Below are 21559 nucleotides of genomic sequence, written 5' to 3' on the forward strand. Positions count from 1 at the left end.
TATTCTGAACTGATTATCCAGAACTCCCAAGTCTCACTCATGCAAGGACTAGTAGATGCAGATATTACCAGGAGATAATTTATTATCAGATATTACCAGACATGCAGATATTACCAAGGAGATAATAGCTTGATCTGAGGAACTTGCTCCAAACCCAAAAAGATTTAACTCGTTATTACGCTCAAGTTCTTCATCATTAGTCCAATGGTGACATGATACTAACACCTTCTGCTGAGATTAGTTTCAGATGTCTGTCCTCCTGTCTAACTAAAGAGCCATTTTTGTATCACAAGACAGGATTCCATTTCAGATTTGACCATATTTTGAAGGCAAGAAAGAATAGAACGAATTAATGCAGTTCAAGCAAATGAGTAAAAAACTAAAACTTCAGTTCCTGCAGTCATGCCAAGAGACCACAGTGTGTACCCATCTTATGAAGAGAGCATTAGCATTTTTTTGATACCAGGGATTCATTTGCATTCACAGCTTTATAGGAAAATTGTCTTTTAATGCTTGTAGGTTCAGCTGTTGACAGGTTCCTCTTGTTCCCATCTGTTACCATGCCACTGCTTCTCTCAGACACCAAAGCACACAAGACATTCTACTCACCCTGCGGAAGCTTAGCCAGTTCTGGTGGCAGTAAGGGAAGGTCCCTTCCAGTTCCAGAGGCAGCTGTGAGCTGTCTATGTGCTTATGGAGGGATTTCATGGAGGTGAGAACTTCAAACTGCACAGGAATAGAAAGGAAAAGAAAAAAACTCACTTGTATTAGGGTGTGAGTACTGAAGGAAGAGGGGAAGGTTAACAAAAGGCAGAATCTATTATTTCTTTATCTGTCTTGCACAGAAGTACAGAATGCAGTGTGTAGCTGCAATATCACTACAATATGAAGGGGGGGAAAAAAACCCAACAATTCAATCTTAGAGCAGCTTGTTGAACAGCTCAGTGGGCAAACCCTGAAGGAATGCAGGCCGCAACACGCTGTTTCACCAGGCAGAACATCTGTGATGGAAGTCTGGCAGCAGCCAGCCTTTCTCCAGAGCCAGCACCTCCTGGTGTAAGCAGAGCAACTCCCTCATATGTTCCCACAGTTGTGCTGCAATTTGCACCTGTTTGGAGAATCTGGGAGGTTAAATCCAGCCCCCAGCTTCCCCATCTCTCTTTTTGTAAAAGAGTGTAACAGAGCAGCCTGTGCCCTGCCCTCATCTCTCTACTCATCACAGCAGCTATTTGCTCCAAGAGTTTCTTGGAGCTTGGCACAGGTAACTTGCCTTCTGCAAGTCTGCAGGACCTCAGAGCATTTCTACACTCGCCAGAGCAACAAGTGCTCCTGCAGGTACATGGAAGCCAGCCCAGAAACAAACTCAGGTGCAGACATTTAACTCCCACACACACACACACACACAGTGTGAAGTTTCTACCTCCTTAAAAAATTGTGATGATGCTTCCAATTCCTTCTGCATGCCCATGTGTTTATTAGCCTTTCCTCTGTTCCCTCCTACACTCTTTGTGTTTGTTCAATGTGTTTAATGTCTTCAGTAGCTCTCTCTGCATGCATATGCCTGCAGCCCCCATTCTGACTCCAAATTCTTCCACATGGGAGCAATAAGGAAATGGACTAATAGCATTTGTTATTCTTTAGCCTTTGGGGACACCACACACACAGCAAACCTGACGCCTGTCACAACATCTTCATCCATAGGAGCCACCCACAGGAGATCCTGGCCTACTCTGAAGCCTACAGATCTTCAGCAGACACAGAATTTCAGTCCATTCTTGTAGTTTGCAACAGTCTTGGAGCACAGGAAGAGGACTAAGATGAAGTCTGATCCTCTGTTCACTCACCACAGCATGGCTGGGAGCCTACATTTCTTATACAGCTATAGAATACCAAGACAGTTTTACTTCTAGTGGGGGAGTTCAGTAATGTTGTGGTAACTTTCCCTCCTCTTGGTCTTTCCAGACATTTCAGCTACAAAGGTAATCTCACACAAATGCCTATCTCATCTTCCCCTTCTTGCAGAAATCTCTCAGTCACTGGAAGCAGCAGGTGTGAGAGGAAACAGAGGAGATGCAAAATCCAGGAAAGCAACAGGCACCTTCAAAGGTGGAGTTCAGGATTTAGCATAATGTTCAGGATCTCTTCCTGACCACGCATTTCCCCCCTTGTTAATGGGAGAACATGAAAAGCATCTCTAGCTAATAGTGCAGGTCTCCTCCAAACAGTTATCCACGTTCCCAACAAACCCCCTGTGCTCTGAGTCCCCAGCAGACTGACGTAATTGTGGCGCAAATGTCACTGATGGACGTGGCAATAAACAGAGCAGGACAAGGATTTGTTCAGCTCACATAAACACTACAACCCAATAAATACCACACCCTTAGAGATCACAAGCACAAAACACAGAGGACACCTATGGAAATTTCATGTGAGAATAAACATACATCAATGAGAGGGAATTTACTGTCTGGAGAGTTAAATAAAGGATATCAAGAGTGGCCCAACAAACTCCAGATAAATGGTTCCATTACCTGTCCTGCTGGTGGCTTCTCCATCCGAAAAGTCAGATCTTTTTCAACCAGAAGCAAGACTCCATGAATACAGTGAGGATCCATCTCCTACAACAGAACAGAGCACAAATCCATTAGTGATCTGCCTTGGATACTAAGGAGAATGTATGACACAGGTCCATAGACAAGTTTGCAATTTATCCTTCAAAGGCATCTACAAAGCCTGGAAGGCAGTCACCAGAAATTAAGGAAGGCCAGTCTACAGAGTACCAAGGTGATGTCTTTAAGGTAGTTTACTTCAGATCAGCTAGTCCTGCAATATTTAAGGAAGCAATGGAAAATGTCAGGTGTTGGCTGTACTAAAGAAGCTCTGCCTTCTGCACAGGAAGTGAATCAGGGGAAAAAAAACTGCAGATCTTAAAAAAAATCTAAACCAAAACCCATGTTCCGTGTCCAAGTTTTTTCCTGATAACTTTCCTGGTCACTTCACCTAACTGAAAGGAAGTGGCTTTCCCCCCTCCACCCCCAACCCCATGCCAAAAACATCTTCTGGTCTCTACTTACTGCCAATTTACAGTCAAGTACTTGCATCCTGTTTCTACTGTTAAACTGACAGAAATTCCAAACACAAGGGATGTTTGGCAGCTGTAGTTCAAACTCAGTGATCCAGGAGCAGCTCTCCAATTATAGAAGCATTCTACAGGGAAGTGAGAAACAGGCAGAGAGAGCAACAGTAGGAAGAGGGAAGCATGGCAGAAAGATCTAGACCATGGAGACAGGACTCCCTACATATGTGGGGCCTGGACCAGGAAAGCAAGGAGAAGAGCCATTTAAGCTGTTGTGCCACATGACTGAACAAGAGCCATCCCATTTCGATGTCTCCTCTGCAGTCTTTGTCTCTGCAAAGATCTCAGGAATTGTCAAGCAACAAATCCTTTCTGGTGTTGCTCGAGGTGCAAGGAACCTGCCACACAGCAGGCCACAACAGCAAAGGAAACTTGTTTAAATAAACAGCTCCAGCAGTGAGTAGGGTTAAATATCTGCCAGGAGGAGCAGAGATAGAGTACAGAGAGAAGTGGACCAACAGAGACTGAGTGACATAACCTGACATGGGCCCAGTTCAGCAATTAAGAAACAAGGCCAACACAAGGAGCCCAAACTCTGCAAGTGAAAGTAGCAGCAGAGATCCCAGAACAAAGGAAAAAGGCCTTTCTCTCATCCAGTCCTAAACCATGATCCTTTTAAACAGACAGCAAAAAAATCCCAACTGAAACACCTTCCAAAACCATGAGAGGTTTTTTGTAAATTGTAAATTGTAAATTTCTCCAAAGTGAATTATTCACACTTTCACTGTTATTCGAACACTGATTAAAAGTCCAAAAAGGATTTATTGCATAATTAGGCTGCATTAGGCAAATACTGAAGAGAGGATGGGGAGATATTATGCTGTATCACCAGCTCTGAATTTATCTGCTAGAAAGTACTGAAGGAAGAAGACTGGACACAGCTTCAAGACTGATGATGGTACTAAACAATTTTTTTCTTACACAATCCCTCTTCTATGCCAACAGTCACGAGATGTGCAATATGAGTGAGGGATAAAGGTAGTGATGGTGTAACAAGAGGTTACCACAATAGCCAAAACACCCATTTGTTTGTTACTCCTGAAAATAGAAACTGAAAAACCATCACAAATAAAGCTGTCAAGGGAAAAGTTCAAGGTTTTCCAACTCAAGAAGAAACTGTATTTCCAAAGAAATCAAGTACTTTTCACCACTTTTTTAGTTTAAACAGCTGAAGAGAAGTCAGTCTCATCTAGCACTGATGGAGCAACCCAAAGACTGAAAGAGTTTACCAGGAGCATCTCAGCAGACAAGCAGAGCTGGGAACAGCAGGATGCCACTTGAGGAAGCTTTCCTGCAGCTTTATGAACAATCTCTTACCATCTTTGCTAACAAAACCAACTTTATGGAAGCAAAGAAACAAGAGTCTCACACATGTAAGTGAACTCTTCACCTCCCAAAACAGATACAGTTTGGACAGCATAGAAAAGAGGGGCACCAGTAGGAGTTCAGAAAGCACCAGGGTAAACACAGAGCCTTTTATTATTAATCCTTTTAAAGAGAATTGGATTTTTTTTCAATGTTTCTCAGACTGAAGTTCCAGTTTTCTGGCTTCCTGCCCCAAATGGAAACCCATGTCCAGACTTAACAACACTGGCACAGTCTGAAGCACAGGCTGCCAGGAATGTTTGCACAGAGGGAAGAGTCCCCAGTCACCTCAAAGTCCCAAAGTGACCACTCTAATGGAGTAGCAGGGGTTCCCTGTCTTTAACTTGACACAGAGTTCCTCTGTACTTCTGCACTAAGTGAGAATGTAAAGACATCTCTTGAACAGAAAAGTTTGCACAGAACTTCTCTGCTTTCAAATGCTAAACTGACTCTTCTCAACCCAACACACAAACACAGCCGATTACAGGATTAAGCCTTCACACTGATATGGAAAATTCAAAAGAATCTCACTCTATTAAGACTTGGGCAGAGGGAAATCCCACAGATACTTGCTCATGAAGGCAGGGCACACATTCCACTGTCCATGCCCTGTCTGCTCACTGAGCAAGGGATCAGTCTAGGACTTCTGAGTAGCCAAGTTCCTCTTAAGAGCTGCCTGCCCTCCACAGCACAGAGCTTACTGGTGACAACCTGTAACCAAACATTACAGCATTTATCCCTGCAAAAACCCTTGCTCCAAAGCATCATTACGCAGTTTCCCACAGGAACAAGTCTGATCTATTCCTGCAACATGCACGCACTGTGCACTTCCCTTCACCTCCACACAGAGCTGCCAGAGCTCCTCCTGCTTCTTCCTGAGATAGCTCTGCAGCAGCTTTTTATTCTGCCCCACTCCCTCTGCTCTGGCTGCTGTCTGGCACAGAAAGATTTCTCAGCCACTCAATAGTCTAAAAAAGAAGGGGGGGGGGAATTTATTGCAGAATACAACTGGCCCTACCTACCCTGAAGGCAGAGAGGACAAGCTCCCACCACTTTACCAGGTGGTTCTGGACAGAGCAACTGACAGACTCCCAGTGCTTTAGGGAAAACTAACCTACAAGCACCCAAAGTTGTCTACTAGCACTTAATTCCAATCATGCATTCATTCTGGAAAGACGGAGAAATGGAAGAAAGATTTCCTCAGGCTGACATATCCTGACCCAGGAAACTTTGTTCCCAGGAGTCTCTCTAGGCTTAACAGACCCCACCAGGAAGGGACTTTGCAATAGGGCATCTGATCTGTGCTTCCCCACTGTGAAGCAGTGCTTCCCACTGCTGGGTTAAGAGGAAAACAGCCACTCAGAATTTAATAAGCAGTGCTGGACCTCAACATTAAACAGATTCCAGCACATTATCATAGTAGGCTTCACAGAAACTATGTAAGTAAAATCCTGTATAAGGGGAGTGATGGACAGCAGAGAAATGAGCTCTAGAGACAGTCTGCCAGAGACAAGAGATGCTGAGATGAGTAAGGGATTTCAGAAAGGACCCCAAGGAGGTGATCTGCACTGACCTTAGAGGCATAACATACAGTCTGTACCTCAGTGCAGTCACTGGCCAAGCCAATCCTGCTGCACTCCAGAACACTTAGCTTGCCTCACTATAGTTACACTCAGTTTTCTGTATTACTCTATCCTTGTTCCAGAGCAGAGGAGAACACTGCCATGGGATTATGGAGTAAATGCTGAGGATTTTAGTGGGGCCAGGGATTATTCCTGTGCCATAACTAGGTGATAAACTAGCTTAACAGATCTCCTTTACAGAGTCTTCAGAAGAGTCAGTGTAAGGATCAAAACCCCATAAGCAAAGTAATCAGCCTCTGTAAACAGTCAGAGTAATCAGTCACTGTTACCTGGAGCACACACTTAGGTCCAGCAATCTGTCTTGCAGCACATTAAACTCTGTTAAGTAACTGTAGCACCACCCTGATAAGGAGGTGCTCAGAGCCAAACAGCCATCACAGCATTGCAAAAAGCTTCCCCTCCCCTCCCTCGTTTCAGAGGGGAAACTTAAGGTTAAAATAGCATTGTTACCATGCTTGTATGAGAATTGAGACAGCCAGAACACTTTACTGATTTCCAAATCAGGCAACTAAGACTGCCATGCAACTTACATGGACAGTGAAATGCTCAAAAGCTTTAGCAAGCCCACTGCCATGTGGGCACAGCACAAAACAGAATGTATTTGCTTGTTACCTCTGCAGAACTGAGCAGGGCACAGATTACTCCTTCACCACAGAGAACGAGCACGCTGATGGAGCTCACAGCTCCACCCAGCCCGGGAAGCAGAAGGACAGACCTCTGAGTCAGACTCAACTCTCAGATGTGGCACTGAAGCACATAAACCACAGACATCAGCTTCATTAAAACATTGCCCTGTTCCAGTTTGCAGAGTTTGAGTCCTAAGAGACCTAAGCTCTGATTTAAAAGGAACACCTGCTTAAACAAGATTAGTCATCGCTACAACCCAGCTTCTCCCTGTTTTCCTAAGAGCAACAGACAGTTTCTATCTGGGAAGGGGGGCAACACAACCCACTGGCTTCCCAAGTGACTGATATGAAAGCCTTTGACCTGAAGCAATATAGAGTTACAGCACATCCGATTCTAATCATTCACTGACAGCCACATCAACAGCTGCACGTGCTTTCCCACCTGGCATAGCAAGCAGTGTCCTTCCCATGACAGCAGGCAGAGGCCTCTCTCCCTCCCTTCTCTGTGGCGGGCAACAATCCCTGCACATTCCACACAGCCCCTCAGTGCAGGGAACAACACCTCCAAGCAAGATAAACCACGACAGCATTGAGACTTGGGTATGGGCTGTTCTCAGCACTGAGATGAAAGCAAATTTGGAGGGGTGGGGAGGGGTGTTCTCCCCTAACTCAGACTCGCTTAGGTTTTATGCTTTGTCTGCAGTCTGGCAAGTCCAGGTCATCCTCCTAAAGCAGGGCTGGGTGCCTATGTCCACCTTCCAAAGCCAACTGAAAGCCAGGTGGCAGATGGAGACATAAGCAGCAGATGGAGATGCAACATCCAACCATGACAGCAAGCCAGCCAGTGCTCCTCTGCCCAAGCTCAAGGCTCACCTGCAATGTGCTGAATGCCTTGAAGAGAGCAGGAACGGGCGAACAGCGACGAGCATCCACAAGAACAGTCAGACCCAAAGCCTGACATTCTGGTCTGCAAGGACAAAGATAAAAAGATCACCTTTGTCACCAATGAAAATTAACAAGATTATAGAAACAGAACCTGTAGTCATGGCAGGGTGAAAAAACCAGTACATTGTGGCTTTATAATAACAGGAACTAATTGGCCACCTTCTCCTAACAAAATATATACAAAGAAACCACCAAATAATTGCTCTGTTTTTACCTTTGCCATATGATTCTATGACTTCCACCCAATTTCCCATTTCTCCTATTCCTAGAATATGCGTCACTGATGGCAAAGGTGCTGATGCCCACTGGATAATCCACACAGGAAAACCAATTCTTCCTAATAGTGTTCAGAAACAAGCTTGGTTTCAGCTTCATTGTTTCAGGAGAGCAGCCAGTCTGGAGCAGACCCAATGCCTACCTCATCCAGAATCAGATTTGAAGGGAAAAGCATAAGAAACAAAGCATGAGTTTCACATGGATTAAGCCTGCTCCCCTTATTAATGGTTTAAAAGCCTCAAAAAAATCACTATCAGAGTTGCTTTACCTCTTCTTATTCAATCATCTAGAAGCGAAACATAGTGATGAGCTGGGGAAAAAAATGTCTGTCATAGTGAAAGGAAGAGAAGCTCCAGCAAACTCCAGCCTGCAGACTCCAAACACTATTTTCAGTCACACATCAAGGCAGCCTCTCAACCCTTGCAGATCCTCCCTCCCTCTCAGCTTGGAGGCCTGGCCCTAAAATACCATGTCACAACACTATCACAGAGTTGCTGCATGACTGCCCCATGATAGCTCCCAAATCCCATTTTCTGAACTAATGAAGGATAGCAAGAATGGCTTAGATTCATGGCAACACATGAAAACATTCAGTACATACCCAATTATATCACACCATGTGCACATGGCATATATAGAATAGGCAAAGTGCTTGCTGAACACAAGCCTGTTCACCCTAGCAGGAGATTCCCACCTGTGTAATTTCAGAACTGTCTGGACCAAGTTCCTAGGCCAATAAAGTCAACCTCCTTCCACTCCTGCCTCAATTCCCACCTCCAGGAAAGGCAAAGCAGACAGGGCAGCAGCTGTCTGCCCTGTCAGCCCAAGAGCATCACAAACCTTGGGATGCTGTGCAAGTACAGAAGAAGGCGTACAAGCTCAGTGGTATTGCAGTGGGGGTTTAACCAGATTGTGTTCCTTGTCGTTATTATGGCCACTGCACGTCCCCATTTGTCTCTTGTACCTGTAAAAAGAGAGGAGGGGTGGAAATCACACAAGTCATTCAACAGAGCCTGGTTCCAGGTCTGTATGCATCATATTCTCCCACTAAGACCCCATCACCTTCCTGGAAATCCTCCACAGAACTCAATATAGTGTATGTTGCGGATGGTAGGAGGCTATAAACACACTTCCGAGGTACCCAAATGTTGCTCCAGAGTGAAGCACATGAGCTCAGCTTGTCTCTCTCATGATAGTGTTAAATTTGTACTGCTGTCTTCCACCCAAACACATTCTTCATAAATATGGCTGAAGCTGCCTAATAATAATCTTGAGAAAAGCAGAAATCTCATAAATTCAAGATACAGAATCTCTCACTTTCACATTGCTGTCAGATGAGAGAATGCAGACAGGTCTGCAGAACATGCACTATGTTAGGAGACTGGGTACATGCTGAAGGCTGAGCCCAAAATGTAACCAGTCAGCTCCTGCAAGCAAAGCCCTGGAGCAGGAGCCCAGAGCTCCTCCTCAGAGGCTGCAGAGAGGACAGTCCAGGAGCACACTCCTGCCTGCCTACAGCTCTGACAAAGGGCAGAGGCAGTGCTAAACTTTCATTAGGCACAGAGCTTGCTCAGTGCCCAGGAAATAGATAAAGCACAGTATGAGCAACCCAGCTGAGTTGTGATACACTCAAGAAGGAGAAATCCCCCTGCTTCAGTTAGCCAGGAAAGACAATGCTTCTCTACCACCCATTTTCCAAAAGTCCAAAGTCACAGCTTATCACAGGAGGAGGACCTAACAGTGCCAGCTTTGGGATTATGTCCAGCCTCCTCTCTACGTGGTAAAGAGCAGGTGGACGCAGCACTGTGGAAAGCCAGAACTGCTTCTGAGACTCAAAATCAGGCAGTACCTGCAGTGAGCCTGCTCAAGCAACTGGGAAAGTAAGTGATTTGGGGAACAGGAGGGACAACATCTCTTTTGTGTGAAAAGCAATTCACAAGAACAGGAGGCATTTCCTGTCATACAAACAGTATAAGAAGGATGGAGGGTGGGCAGAAATCCCAAGCACAAGACAAAACCAGAGACTTAGAGAAATCTGTTTCTTTCTCTCCTTAACTCTGTCACTACCACAGGAGATACTGTCCTGGACCACCTCTCTCCCCCATCCCAGGGACAAGCATGCCAGTTGTCAGGTAAAACAGACACAGATGGACAGCCACAAGCATGGAAAGCTGCCCTGGTGTGATCTCAATCTGCCACTTGGACATGACTTGAGTAAGGGCCACAGACACAGATGGATACCATTTTGAAGCAGGGCTTTCTACCTCCCAGGGACCAAAACTGTGACATAGGCTTTCTCCTGCTAACAAAAATCTTTCATCACCAGTGTGATTCGGAAGGACTTCTATTACTCTTGAAATACTGTAGCCTGGATGCTGCATAATCAAATAGATTGAAAGAAATTAGAAAAAGCTCATTAATATAATTTGTTTCATAAGCTAAGGGGACCATCACAAAATAAAATAAAAAACCAAAGCCCTCAATTACTGTAAAAATGGCTCAATAAAAGCTTTTTTAATTCTGAAGCAACATCTTCTGTCCATCAAGCAGGTTGGGCATCACCAGAATTTGATTAAACCTTGAACTTCCACCTAGTAGTCTGGGAATTGCCTGACCAGGTCAAAAAAGCAACCAGAGCCACCAGGGCTAGGTCTTCAACAGTGGCATAATCCAAAACTGAAACTACCCTGAAAGTTTCAGCTAACTACATCAGCTACTAGTTTATTACTTATTCACCATTCATAATAAAAGTTATTATTTCTAATGTAATTACTGCATCATTATCACTGACTAACATGAAGCATTTAACTGAGTGGTGAGTACATTCCCTCAGGTGTGAGGACTGCCCACTGAAACCCCAAAGAGGCAAAGAGGTCAGTCAAATCTGATAGTGCTTTTACAGGAAACGTAATTCCTTCCTTAGAGAAAAACTTGCTTGGAAGCAGTATCAAATCCAATCCTTGCTTTTTGTGGGCATTTGAAGGGCATTTGATATCACTCCATCACATATTCAAATGCTTTTGTCTCATTTAACAGTGGTACATTATGACAGGCATCTGTGACAAAGGGAGTGTTAGGTAACATGGTCCAGCTCCTGCAACAGCATGGACTGAGAGCTTCTCTGAAAGACCTTCTCTAATCCTGTAACTTTTTGGGTGTTATATACAGCATAAAAATGTCCAAACTGATCAGCAGACCAGAAGATTAAAAATCCTCCTTTGGAATTTGTTGTAACAATTCATCTCCTAATGCAAAGTTACATGTATGAATGTAACTTTACTCTGCTCTGCCCGTGGTTTTCCATTTCACCTTCCTCCAGAAAGTGGTAAAGTTTTAACTCCCTTCTTCCTTCCTGGCACAAAGGTGATTTCACTTCTTTCTCAATCATCCTATGAGATAAACAACCTTCCAGTCTCTTGTTTTAAGACACCCAGTTTAGTTACAAGAAAGGGCTGTAACCCTTCTCTGCACCACCTCTAATATTTACCATTTCCTTTTACAATACAGCCCAAACTATTTCAGAGGCATCACACACAAGTACACAGAGGTAAACAATCAGTCTCTTAATCTATCTAGTTGCCTCCTCCCCTTTACACAACTGAGGTCAAAATGGGTCTTGCAGACCCAGCACCACCTGGGAGATGCTTGTGCTGCCTTTCTGCTCTCCCTCCCTACTCCTCCACACTGCACAGTCTGCCTGACCTCTTCTCTGAGGTTGGGCTCTCTGCCCAATTTTCAACTCGTACGTGGCCCCTGAGCTGATCAAATGCAGCTCCTCCTGCCCCACACCAAACAACCCTCTCACTGGCTCTGAAAGGACAAGCCCACAGGGGCTCCTTACACAGAGCTGCCAAATGCTGCTTCTCACTAGAGAGGTAGATCTGACTTCCTCTGCTTTACTTCATGTTTGGTTAAACACAAAGACGTCTTGTGTGGGCCCTGCACACCCTAGCTGCTCTGTCCAACAGCCTCAGCTTTGTTCACCCCTCTGCCAGTATTCATCCCATGCAGAAATTTTATCTGCAGCTATTTGATATTCACTGCTCTATCAGATGCAAGCACTGAATAACATTTGACCTACAACCCGATTCTGGCAGAATTCTGGGAAGTTCTCCCTTTATAGCTGGTTTTGTCATCTGCTATTTAGCTACACTCTTGTTCACCCTACACGTTGCTCATCCACTTCACTGGGATATTCCTTTCAACACCATGTGTCATGAAATCAAGTATTTTCTAAAAATCTGTTGTATCTACATGGCTACATTTAATCAACTAAACTTCTAATTACCAAGAATAAAACTGGTTTTCAAGAGTCCTGTCAAAGAGCATCTTCTACATTCCTATCCTTTAATTACCTAGCAAGTGAATCAAGTTCCTATTCTTCTGACCAGGTCTGATGTCAGGCCCACCAGCCCATCATTAGCTGCACCCTCAACTCTGCTCTTTTTGAACTCCTGGTATGAGCCCACAGATTTGGCATTTCTGACTCATACATGCTTGGTTAACATTTTGAGACTCCTGAGACCAAATTAACATTAATGGGAGGGAAGTTCTACTTCCTGTCCTGCCCATTCGGAAACTTCAGAGGATTCAAGAAGTGGAACTTCTGAAGAGGTTTGGGGTGAAAGAAATAGAATTGGCACCAGTCTCCAGTGCTGCAGAAGGAGGCTCACCTCCCTTGCCCTCCTACAAACCACATTTCCAAGACACATTCTGGCTCAGCTACTCACCAGGCAGGCAGGCAACTCCACTCCTGAGCACTTCTGGGTTCACATCCTTGACTATGGTAGGTGCAAACTGACCACCCCAGGCAGCTCCAGAAGTTGGGGATGTCGGGGGAGTAACAGGAGGTGAAGTTTCCTCCAGGGCACTGCTTTTACTCACTGGTTTCAACACACCTGCGCCAGTTGTCTCTTTTCTCATCTCTGTCTCTTCTGACATCACCCCTGTAAGACAAGCAACAAACAGAAGTTTGAGCAGTTCCATCCAAAAGATCCCAGGTAAGTACCAGACTGGGGAGGGATGTGCTCCCAGCTCCAGCACTCTGCAGCTCCTCCAGCCCTTTAGCCAGTGGCATGCATGTTCCAAAACTGGTTATAGCATTAATACTACTGTAATTCTAAAAAAAGAAACCAATTTATTGTGAAGTTTGCAAAGTATAAAAGCTCAATTCAGATGAGGATTACTGTAGTCAAAGTCCTTTTTAAAGGTAACATGTCAAGCAGTACATGTCTGCTCACAGCACACTGCAAGTCCCTGGCTGAGCTCCAGCAGCCTGAGCATGCTGAAGTGATAAACCAGCTTCTGACAGGGAGGGCTACTCCATCAGGACAGAATTACTCCCCCAACACCACTTTCAGATTAGTTCCTGAAAATATGAAGTCAACTGGAGGCTGACAAATCAGATGGAAATTAGCCAGAGACCTTGTTCTCCTTATCCAGCCTTTTTTAATTAACATTTAATGTGAAAGTCAGAAACACATTTAAAAACACTGAAGAATAGGATGATTACAGCAATCAGCTCCTGCTCAAGACCTGCAGAAAATGTTTCCTTTGACACCTCAGCTCTAAAGTACAAGTTATCAGAACCAGTTAATTCTAAAATTAAGTATCTTGGCTACTACATGGAAACTAAGGCTAGTTCTATCAAGTTTCAATTTTCATGTAAAATTATCTGGAAAGAAGAAAAAAATATTTACCCACTGTGCAAGAAGTATTATTCCCCATTTCCCAACATCACAAGAATGAGAAGCCAACAGTACATCTTCAATAATAGATCTTTAGTATCCTAAGTACACAACTAGGCTATCCCTATGTTTGCAGAAAGCTATACTAAATAAAAGATTATACTTCACTACAAAACCTGATACTTCAGTATCTACCAACAAAAATATCAACCCTTCTTCAGGAAAATAAGAGCGGAATATTTATTTGCTTGCTCTGAAGTCAGACATTTTAATTGCTATTTAAAATTTACTTCAACCATCCTACCTTCCTGCTGCATCAACAATGCTGACACTTGACTCAGTTTATTTACTAACAGATTCCAATACTTCATTAAAGAGCAGGACCAGGAACAAAGCAGTCCTTGAAGTGGCTTTCAATACAAGTTTTAGCAGTGAAGGAGATTTACAGGTTGAGGCTTAGCCTGAACTGCTTTCAAAATTGCTAAAATGGGTGAGAGAAATGCCCTGAGCAGCATGGCTCACTGCAACAAATCATGCAGCAGTGGGGGAAACTAGGAGGAGCTCCCAGACTCTGCACCATCATGGGCATGATAGAATAGCTGCTCATTCCTCTTTGGTAACACCACTGGTTGAGGAGCATCCCTGGGATCCAGCCTGGCATCTGCTGCATTTGGCCATATAAGCTGCTGTGATGGCTTCAGGGCTCTGCCCAGTTCTGGCCTGTACCAGAGCCCCACTCTGTTCCCAGGGCTACCTCAGCCTCCAGTTCCCAGTGGTGCAAGAGGTCATCCCCTTCACACAACACTGCTACATCTTCCTGAGCAGTACTTCAGAAGGGCACTGATCTGCAGAAAGGGTATCTTGAACATCACAGAGTCATGGAAATTGTGCCCAAAGGTTTCACATTAAGAGCTGGTAAACTTTCTAGGAGAACAGGGAATCACCTTATCAATGAGCTGTATGGACTGGCAATAAGAACTACACAGTTTGTAGTAAAGGGGTCTGCATTAAATGATCAAAGCCTGCAAAGAGGACCAAAATGTGAGATTTAAAGAGGACAAAAAATGGAATATAACTGTGTTCCACATAGGTTACACACCAGGGCAAGAGAAATACATAAATGTATGTGACAGTCCTGCCTTGGATATCTCTTAGGAATGAGGCAGCAGCTCCCAAAAGATAGGAGAGAAACATTTTGCTCAGCCCACCACATACAGTCATGCTACTGGGGCTTTTCAGCCCTGGGGAAACTTCACTAAAGCTGTGCAGCCTCCAGACTATGCACATCTTGCCCAAACAAAACCCTTCCCCGAGTTTCTGAAGGCCAGCTCGGATCTGCAGATGCCAGCTCTCCCAAACAGGCCCAAGCACACTGTTTGTTATTTGCAATCTGGGGCGGAGGCACTTGCTAAAGCGGAAATTGTAGAATGCGGAGGATTACATCTAAAAGCAAATTGAGAACAGGGACTTCTGAATTTGCCGTGCTTGCAGGTTCCACCTTTCCCCGAGGTTAAGGAAGTGGTAGAGGAGGATTTGCTTGTGTGCATTTCAAAGAGACATTAGCATTTTCCCTGCAAACTGCCCCAGCACCAGTATCACCTATGCTAACATCAGGTAGTAACCGGGACCAGGAACAGAACGCCCTAACAGGTGCTGCTGAATATGCCCCAGTGTGGCTTTTCAGCCAATTTCTTGAATATCAAGATATTCTCCCCCCATAAAATAGAGGAATTCTTTCCAGAGCTGCAAAGTTTCAAAATCCACTTTCATTTAGATGTTGGTCATTAGGAAAAAAACCAGCACTCACATTATCTGTGAATTGAACCAGTGTAAATTCTAAGCCATCAACTCAAAACAGCTCACATTTGACTTTAGACTTTTTTCTATTTATATCTAAGTCTTTCTAAGTTAGACTCTATTTGTGCACAAAATAAGCTCACTGAGAATGGAAGTAAAGGAGAGAGTTAAGGGACAAGGAAAAACCTGCAGACACAGCAAACTCAGATGCCCCAGTTCTGAACATGTATTTTGACATAATCGACAATATCTGCTGTAACAAGCAAGCTTCTCCACCTCACACAGAGCAAATTGTGCCTCTGCCCACTGCTGCTGAGGTGTGAATTTCAGATCTGAATTGACCCAGTAAAGCTTAAGCTTTGTTGTTATTTATAGTTTAGGCAAGATACCCACAGTTTCCAATCATAGCAGCAAAATGACCTCAACAAGACACAGAGAATTTAACCTACAGAACCACCTTGCTGGAAAAGTAAAGTCCATTTGTAGGACATTTGCTTTGCTTTGTAATTTTATCTCTGAATTATCTTGTAAGTACATCTCTGAGGGTTTAATGGGGCTAGATAAGGAGATGGCTTGTTTGGATCTCAAAGCAATCAAATGTAATTGAATGGATTAAGCTTTTTATAGTGCCAGCTATAGTGTTTAAGAACCCACAGCATGGCTATTTCCTGGCATATATCCACCAAGACTCACAGGTAGGCAGAAGGCAGCATTTTTTTTTTTTTTCTGCTCTTGGTGATAGATGCTCAGAGAGACGTGCGCTGCAGAAAACAGAAACTTTTGAGCTGACCCCTCCGTTTCACAGAAGAGAAATGCTTGTCACTTCAAAAGTATCAGAAAATGCCTGGTAACCCTGGGCTTGCCTAACTATAGAATTAAATTAGTTTGATACAAATGTTAATGAAATTTTATTTTAATCAGTGGACACTAATTTAGCTCCATTAGAAGGTCACTAAGACATCAGGTAAAATGTGACTTTTGGGCACTTGAGAAGCAGCTGTGTGTGCAGTCAAACAGAATAATACTGCAGCTCTTGGCCACATAATCTGGGACCAGGGCAAGCATTACAGTGGCAGCACATCCCAAGACAACCAGCTCTGGATCTGTTGCCCCAGAGGGTCAAATGTGCTCTAGCAACATGGGTCTGTACGCCAACCCTTTCAAGAGTCCTCACTCCAACATTTCAAGCTGGGTAATTTTCCTAGCCAGGGGTCTCAGGGAATGAGAGCTGTTGAACTGGAATGGCGTGTTCCACCCGCCCCCGCCACACACCCGCTCCCCTGTGTGATCTGCATATCGAGCTGCAGCTTTCCAGACTCAGCAGAGCTGGGCAAAGCCCACACCGGGCCCATGCGGTTACACACCGCCTGCCTACAGTCTGGTGCAAAAGGCAGACACCTGGATTGCCCTCTCAATTCCTCCTGAAGCAGCACAGCTCCAGCTCAGGAACCCAAGCAAGGAATGTGGGTAATACCTGCTTGAACATTCCATCTGAGTTGAAGTTAGATGCTTAATTTCTGTGCTCTCCCACTCAAGTTAAACAGCTCCTACTTGAAACACAATCGAGCTGAAGAAAGCATGCCGGAGGGGAAGGCAGGGAAGAGGGGGGAATCCCTCAGCTCTGCAGTTTGCTGCCTGAATCAGTTATCAGCATATACATTTGTTGATCTTCAGGTCACGTTACACAGCTAGTATTTTACTGTGGCATCCACTGCTGCTTCCTCTTGCCACAGCCATCTTCCCAAAGCCAGTTTTCAAATATGAAAGCCTTGTACAGTTAGACAAGTCTCTCCTCACATATTCTGCACATCATGAATGTAAGCGGAAGGAGGTCACCAGCAATCAGATTAACTGAAATTAAAAGCTTCTCCCAACTGAATTTTGTTCTGTACCAACGTAAATTTGCAAAGAATTATTAAACAAAATACCACAATAAACCCAACTGTGAAGAGAAAGCTAAATTCATGCCACAAAAAATTTAATCACTTCCCAATATTTTGTGCTATTACCCCAAAGCCTCCCCGATGTATTTATTAAATCCTGCCTGATAAGCAGTATTCAAGAAGTACTCCTTGAGGACTTTGCTTTCAATCCATGTTATCAAACACAACCACACACACACATCCAATGGCTGTACCTTTAGGAGGTGATGCCCCAGACGACACCTCTGGCTGGGAGTCCAGAGTGATAGGCTCTGTATGCCCCTCAGCAGGTCCTGAGGACAGTGGTCCACCCTCCAATTCCTCTTCAATGGATTCCAGTGTTTTTGAGGCTGTAGTCTTCAACCTTTCCCTGTAAGAACAACTCTCCTGGTTCTCTACCTGTCCCTGCAAGTCCTGTATTGCAACATGCTCCAGGTTCAGCACGGAGCTCTCTTCACTTTCACAGCCATGGTTTTCCAGTCTTTGCGGTTCCTCAAACCTCCCTCCAGACCTCTGGGTTTTGAACAGACTTGAGTCTTCTTCTTGTGCACTGGGAGCCAACAGGTCACTGTTATTTAATTGTTCTGCCATCTGATTCCCCTCAGCTGATTGGGCAGTTTTGAGTGGTATGGCTTCTTCAGCCTTTTTATGCTCTTGCTCTTCACCGTCTAACAAGGTTCCATCCACTGGAGCTTTCACAGAACACTGACTATGACTGGTCTGATTTTCATTTACATTCAGCATTTCTTTAGACTCTTCCTCTTGGCTGTCCCTTCTTCCCACCTCAAATTCATCAACATCTCCTTGGCTCTCTTCTGGAGGACTTAATGGAGAACTGATATTTACTTCAATACTGCTGCAGCAAGTGCTAACATCTGCCATGGTCCCTGAAGGAGAGTCTCTCTCCTCACCTACATCTGAATTCTCAGGCAATGTGGAGACCTGAACTGGCTCAACACTTCCACTGACACCCTGGCAAGAGACATCAGAAGCTTCCTTTAGTGTGCAACATGGCCCCAAAGGCCCTGGGACAGATACAGAAGAAGCATCCATCAGTGTAACCCCTTTCTGACCCTCAGTCAGTGGTTCTGTGTGTACTCCCAGCATTATTTCCTCTTTAGCAGCAGTAGCATCTAGAATCACTTCTGGGCTCTGCTCCAATGTTTTAACACCAGCATTTTCACTAGGTGCATCACTTTCTCCCTCCATATTTCCAGCGGCATCAGGCACTCGTGCCTTGCAGCTGACAGCATCTCCAGCACACACATCACTGTAGCTACACAATGTGTATTGCCAATCCAGTGAGTGTTCACTGTGAATCTCCCGCTCTGCAGATGAATGTTCTGCGCAGCAAGAAGGAGGCTCAACCACAGGAAAGTTATCACCCATACTTCCAGGATCAGCTGGTATCAGCTGACCTTCTGGGGAGAGTGCTCCATGTGCCATCACTTGGTTGCCTTCCAATGGAGTAACATTTTTGAGAACTTCTGTAGAAGTGCTCAGAGTGTCCATTTGACAGTGCTCCTTCTGCATAAGTGCTGACTGAATTAAGTTCTTGGAGTAGGTGCTGTCTTGTATGACAATAAACCTGTGCTTGCCTTTAGACTCATTCACTCGTGCCCTGGGCTGAGTTAGATAACTTAATGCCAGAGACTGAGTTAAAGATCCTGTTTGTGGCCCAAATCTGGGCAGGGAAACTTCTGCCAGCTCAACGTACTCCCCTTCAAGGTCACTTCCCAAATTCTCTTCAGTCACAGGACTCGTACAGACACCATTGACCAGAGCTTCATTTAACTGTGGAGCTGTGCTGCTAATGACAGGGTTGTCTCGATTTGCACTTCGTTCCTGTAGATACTGAGATCTCAGGTCTGGTGAAACACACTCACTACGGTCCGTGGGGAGGCACAAAATTGAACGTTCCTCTGTTATTTCTGGAGAGATGATATTGTTTTCAATTATTTTTGGTTTATTTATAAATTCAGGATTAACCACTTTATTCCAGGGGACACGAAATATTTTGTCATCAGTGGTTAGTAAACAATTTTCCAGTGCTATGCCCATCCGCTCTCCATTGAATGTACTCAACCATTCCAGAGTAAAAATAGAGGTATATGAAACTTCTGGAATCACCACTTCTTCTACATTATGCTTATCTTTTGCCAAACATTTCAATACAATTCGTGGAGGCTTCTTCAGAGAGGGGACCACCTGCAGGTAGAAGTCACCAGGCTTCAAGATTCGCCAGTCAATGGAAGCTAGCTGGATTATAATCTTCTCTTGAATACACAGGGGCCAGCCCGCATGGCGAAACAGCAATCCGCAGTACGGAGCCTGTGGAGACAAGAGAAAGTGTTTTCAGCACAAGCAAAAGATCTCAGCTCAAGCTTCTCAGTGAGAGATTAAGAAAACAGATGAATTTAGGGTCATTGGTTTTTGATGTAGGCAAGTTGTCCACACTAAGGTCTCCTCTTTAAAAAGCAGAAGTAAGAAAATCTACCAACAAAAACCACCCATTCAGGACAGGTGGGCACAAGTTACACTGGGAGGCTGCAACCTCCCAGTGAAAGGAAGAGGACAGTGCAAAGACAAAACGGGAGATAGGAAGCAGCAAATGAGGAAAGAACAGCAGAGCCACAGAGAAAGAAAGCAGCAAGTGCCATCAGCAAGCTGTGAGGAGCCACACTTAACATACCAGCAATTTCCTCATTCCCTAAACATAGCAGCACTCAGGTCATGCCTCAGACAAATCGCACCCAAGTAAAAGAACTGAAGTTTCATGGCTGAACTGACTTGACTCAATTATTTACAGCTTTATCACAACTTCAAAAAATAATGTCCAGTGCTTTGAACTTGATTCTGTTTGGGTAAGATTTAAACTAAGCCATTATAAGCGCCATCAATTCCACAATTAATTTCATCTTTTTCTGTATGACATGGCTTTGGATTCAATTAATTCAATTATTTTGCCATACAGCAGAGAAACCAGAGAACATAAAGAAACTCCCTGGATCCTCACACAGCTTGAAACAACAGGTACTGGCATAAAGCAATTTCTTTCTTATGTTCATCAAGCCTTACCTTCAGCCCCACCAGATTTCTAACTCTCCTTGCACCTGAAGCAAAGTTGCTCACAGGTTTAGAAACCCCAATCATCCTTCAGATTCAGTAATTCCTCCTCCTCAATCCTGTATTTTCTGGATGTGTTTCCATTACTTAGACTTACTAACCCACGTCACATGACCTTAGCATGTCTACCTTCATCATGTCCTCAGTGTGCCTGAAGTACCTCCTTTCCAATGCCCATTTCTTTTTCTTAAAAACCATTTGTTCATTGTGCAAAGAATTGCAAAACACTGCCTGTAATGGCACCAGCACTTCCCAAATGTGCTAGAAGCATCTCTTAAAGCTAAGATCAAACTCATCTTCCAGTCACACTCCTACAGTAACCCAGTCACCTACTGGTGTTTCTTTCCAAATTGATGAACTCCAGTTCACAACAGAAGTTCTGCCTGCCACTCTGTGGAGGCACACGCCTGTCCCCTGAGTCTACCACTACAAAATTTAAGTACAAAGTTTTAGAGCTCATCTTGTGCAATGCATTTATCACCCCTCTCTTCCAGGTTATAGTTTGTGTGTCCCAGGTTGGTTTTACCACAAACATGCCACACATACTCTTACTTTTTATGCCAAGGTCATGGATGAGAAGCACAGCATGTTTCATGATTCGAGCCTCCAACCCCATTTTCCCCACAGTACAAACACCCTCCCTCCCTTTCACCAGTTTGTAGCCATCTTGCAATTCTTGCATAAACCTCAATCCCTTTGACACAGTAATTGATCTTCCAAATGACTCCACAATAAATCCTTTATGGCAGAGATTAAACAATGAAACTTATCTTTCTAGAGAGAGCTGGTTTATTAAAAAGGCTGGTGTGACACTACCTGCCATGGAGCAAACCACATGAAAACGTTATTCAGTTTTTCATGGGTCAGTTAATTCAGTCCTTAATTCAGTGCACAATGTTGTAGGCTCAGCTTGTTCTCTGTATTTTGTTACTAGTCCTGACTTGACAGATTTAATAAAATCCCTACTACCAGACATTGGGCATTATATGGTAACTTCTTCCATATTCCAGGATGGAGACTTGCCAGTCCTATTTCT

The 21559-nt window shown here is 44.2% G+C and overlaps 1 protein-coding gene across 5 annotated transcripts in view; it reads right to left on the reverse strand.

Annotated features, from left to right (window-relative positions):
- The window catches only part of PLEKHG4 (pleckstrin homology and RhoGEF domain containing G4), an 85453-nt gene that overhangs the window by 45627 nt on the left and 18267 nt on the right, over positions 1–21559 (reverse strand). For all 5 annotated transcript variants that reach the window (XR_005954407.1, XM_041458583.1, XM_041458582.1 and 2 more), the window contains exons 3-8: positions 17613–19728; positions 12722–12937; positions 8832–8955; positions 7644–7737; positions 2532–2618; positions 610–726 (exon numbers count right to left, since the gene is read on the reverse strand). Coding sequence is in view for 4 of the 5 variants with exons in the window: in XM_041458583.1 (XP_041314517.1) it covers positions 610–726; positions 2532–2618; positions 7644–7737; positions 8832–8955; positions 12722–12937; positions 17613–19728 (2754 nt within the window). In the remaining variant the exon portion in view is untranslated. The remainder of the gene's footprint in view (positions 1–609; positions 727–2531; positions 2619–7643; positions 7738–8831; positions 8956–12721; positions 12938–17612; positions 19729–21559) is intronic.

The sequence above is a fragment of the Pyrgilauda ruficollis genome, unplaced genomic scaffold (genome assembly GCF_017590135.1).
Source record: "Pyrgilauda ruficollis isolate IOZ18807 unplaced genomic scaffold, ASM1759013v1 scaffold13, whole genome shotgun sequence".
Taxonomy (NCBI): Eukaryota; Metazoa; Chordata; class Aves; order Passeriformes; family Passeridae; genus Pyrgilauda; species Pyrgilauda ruficollis.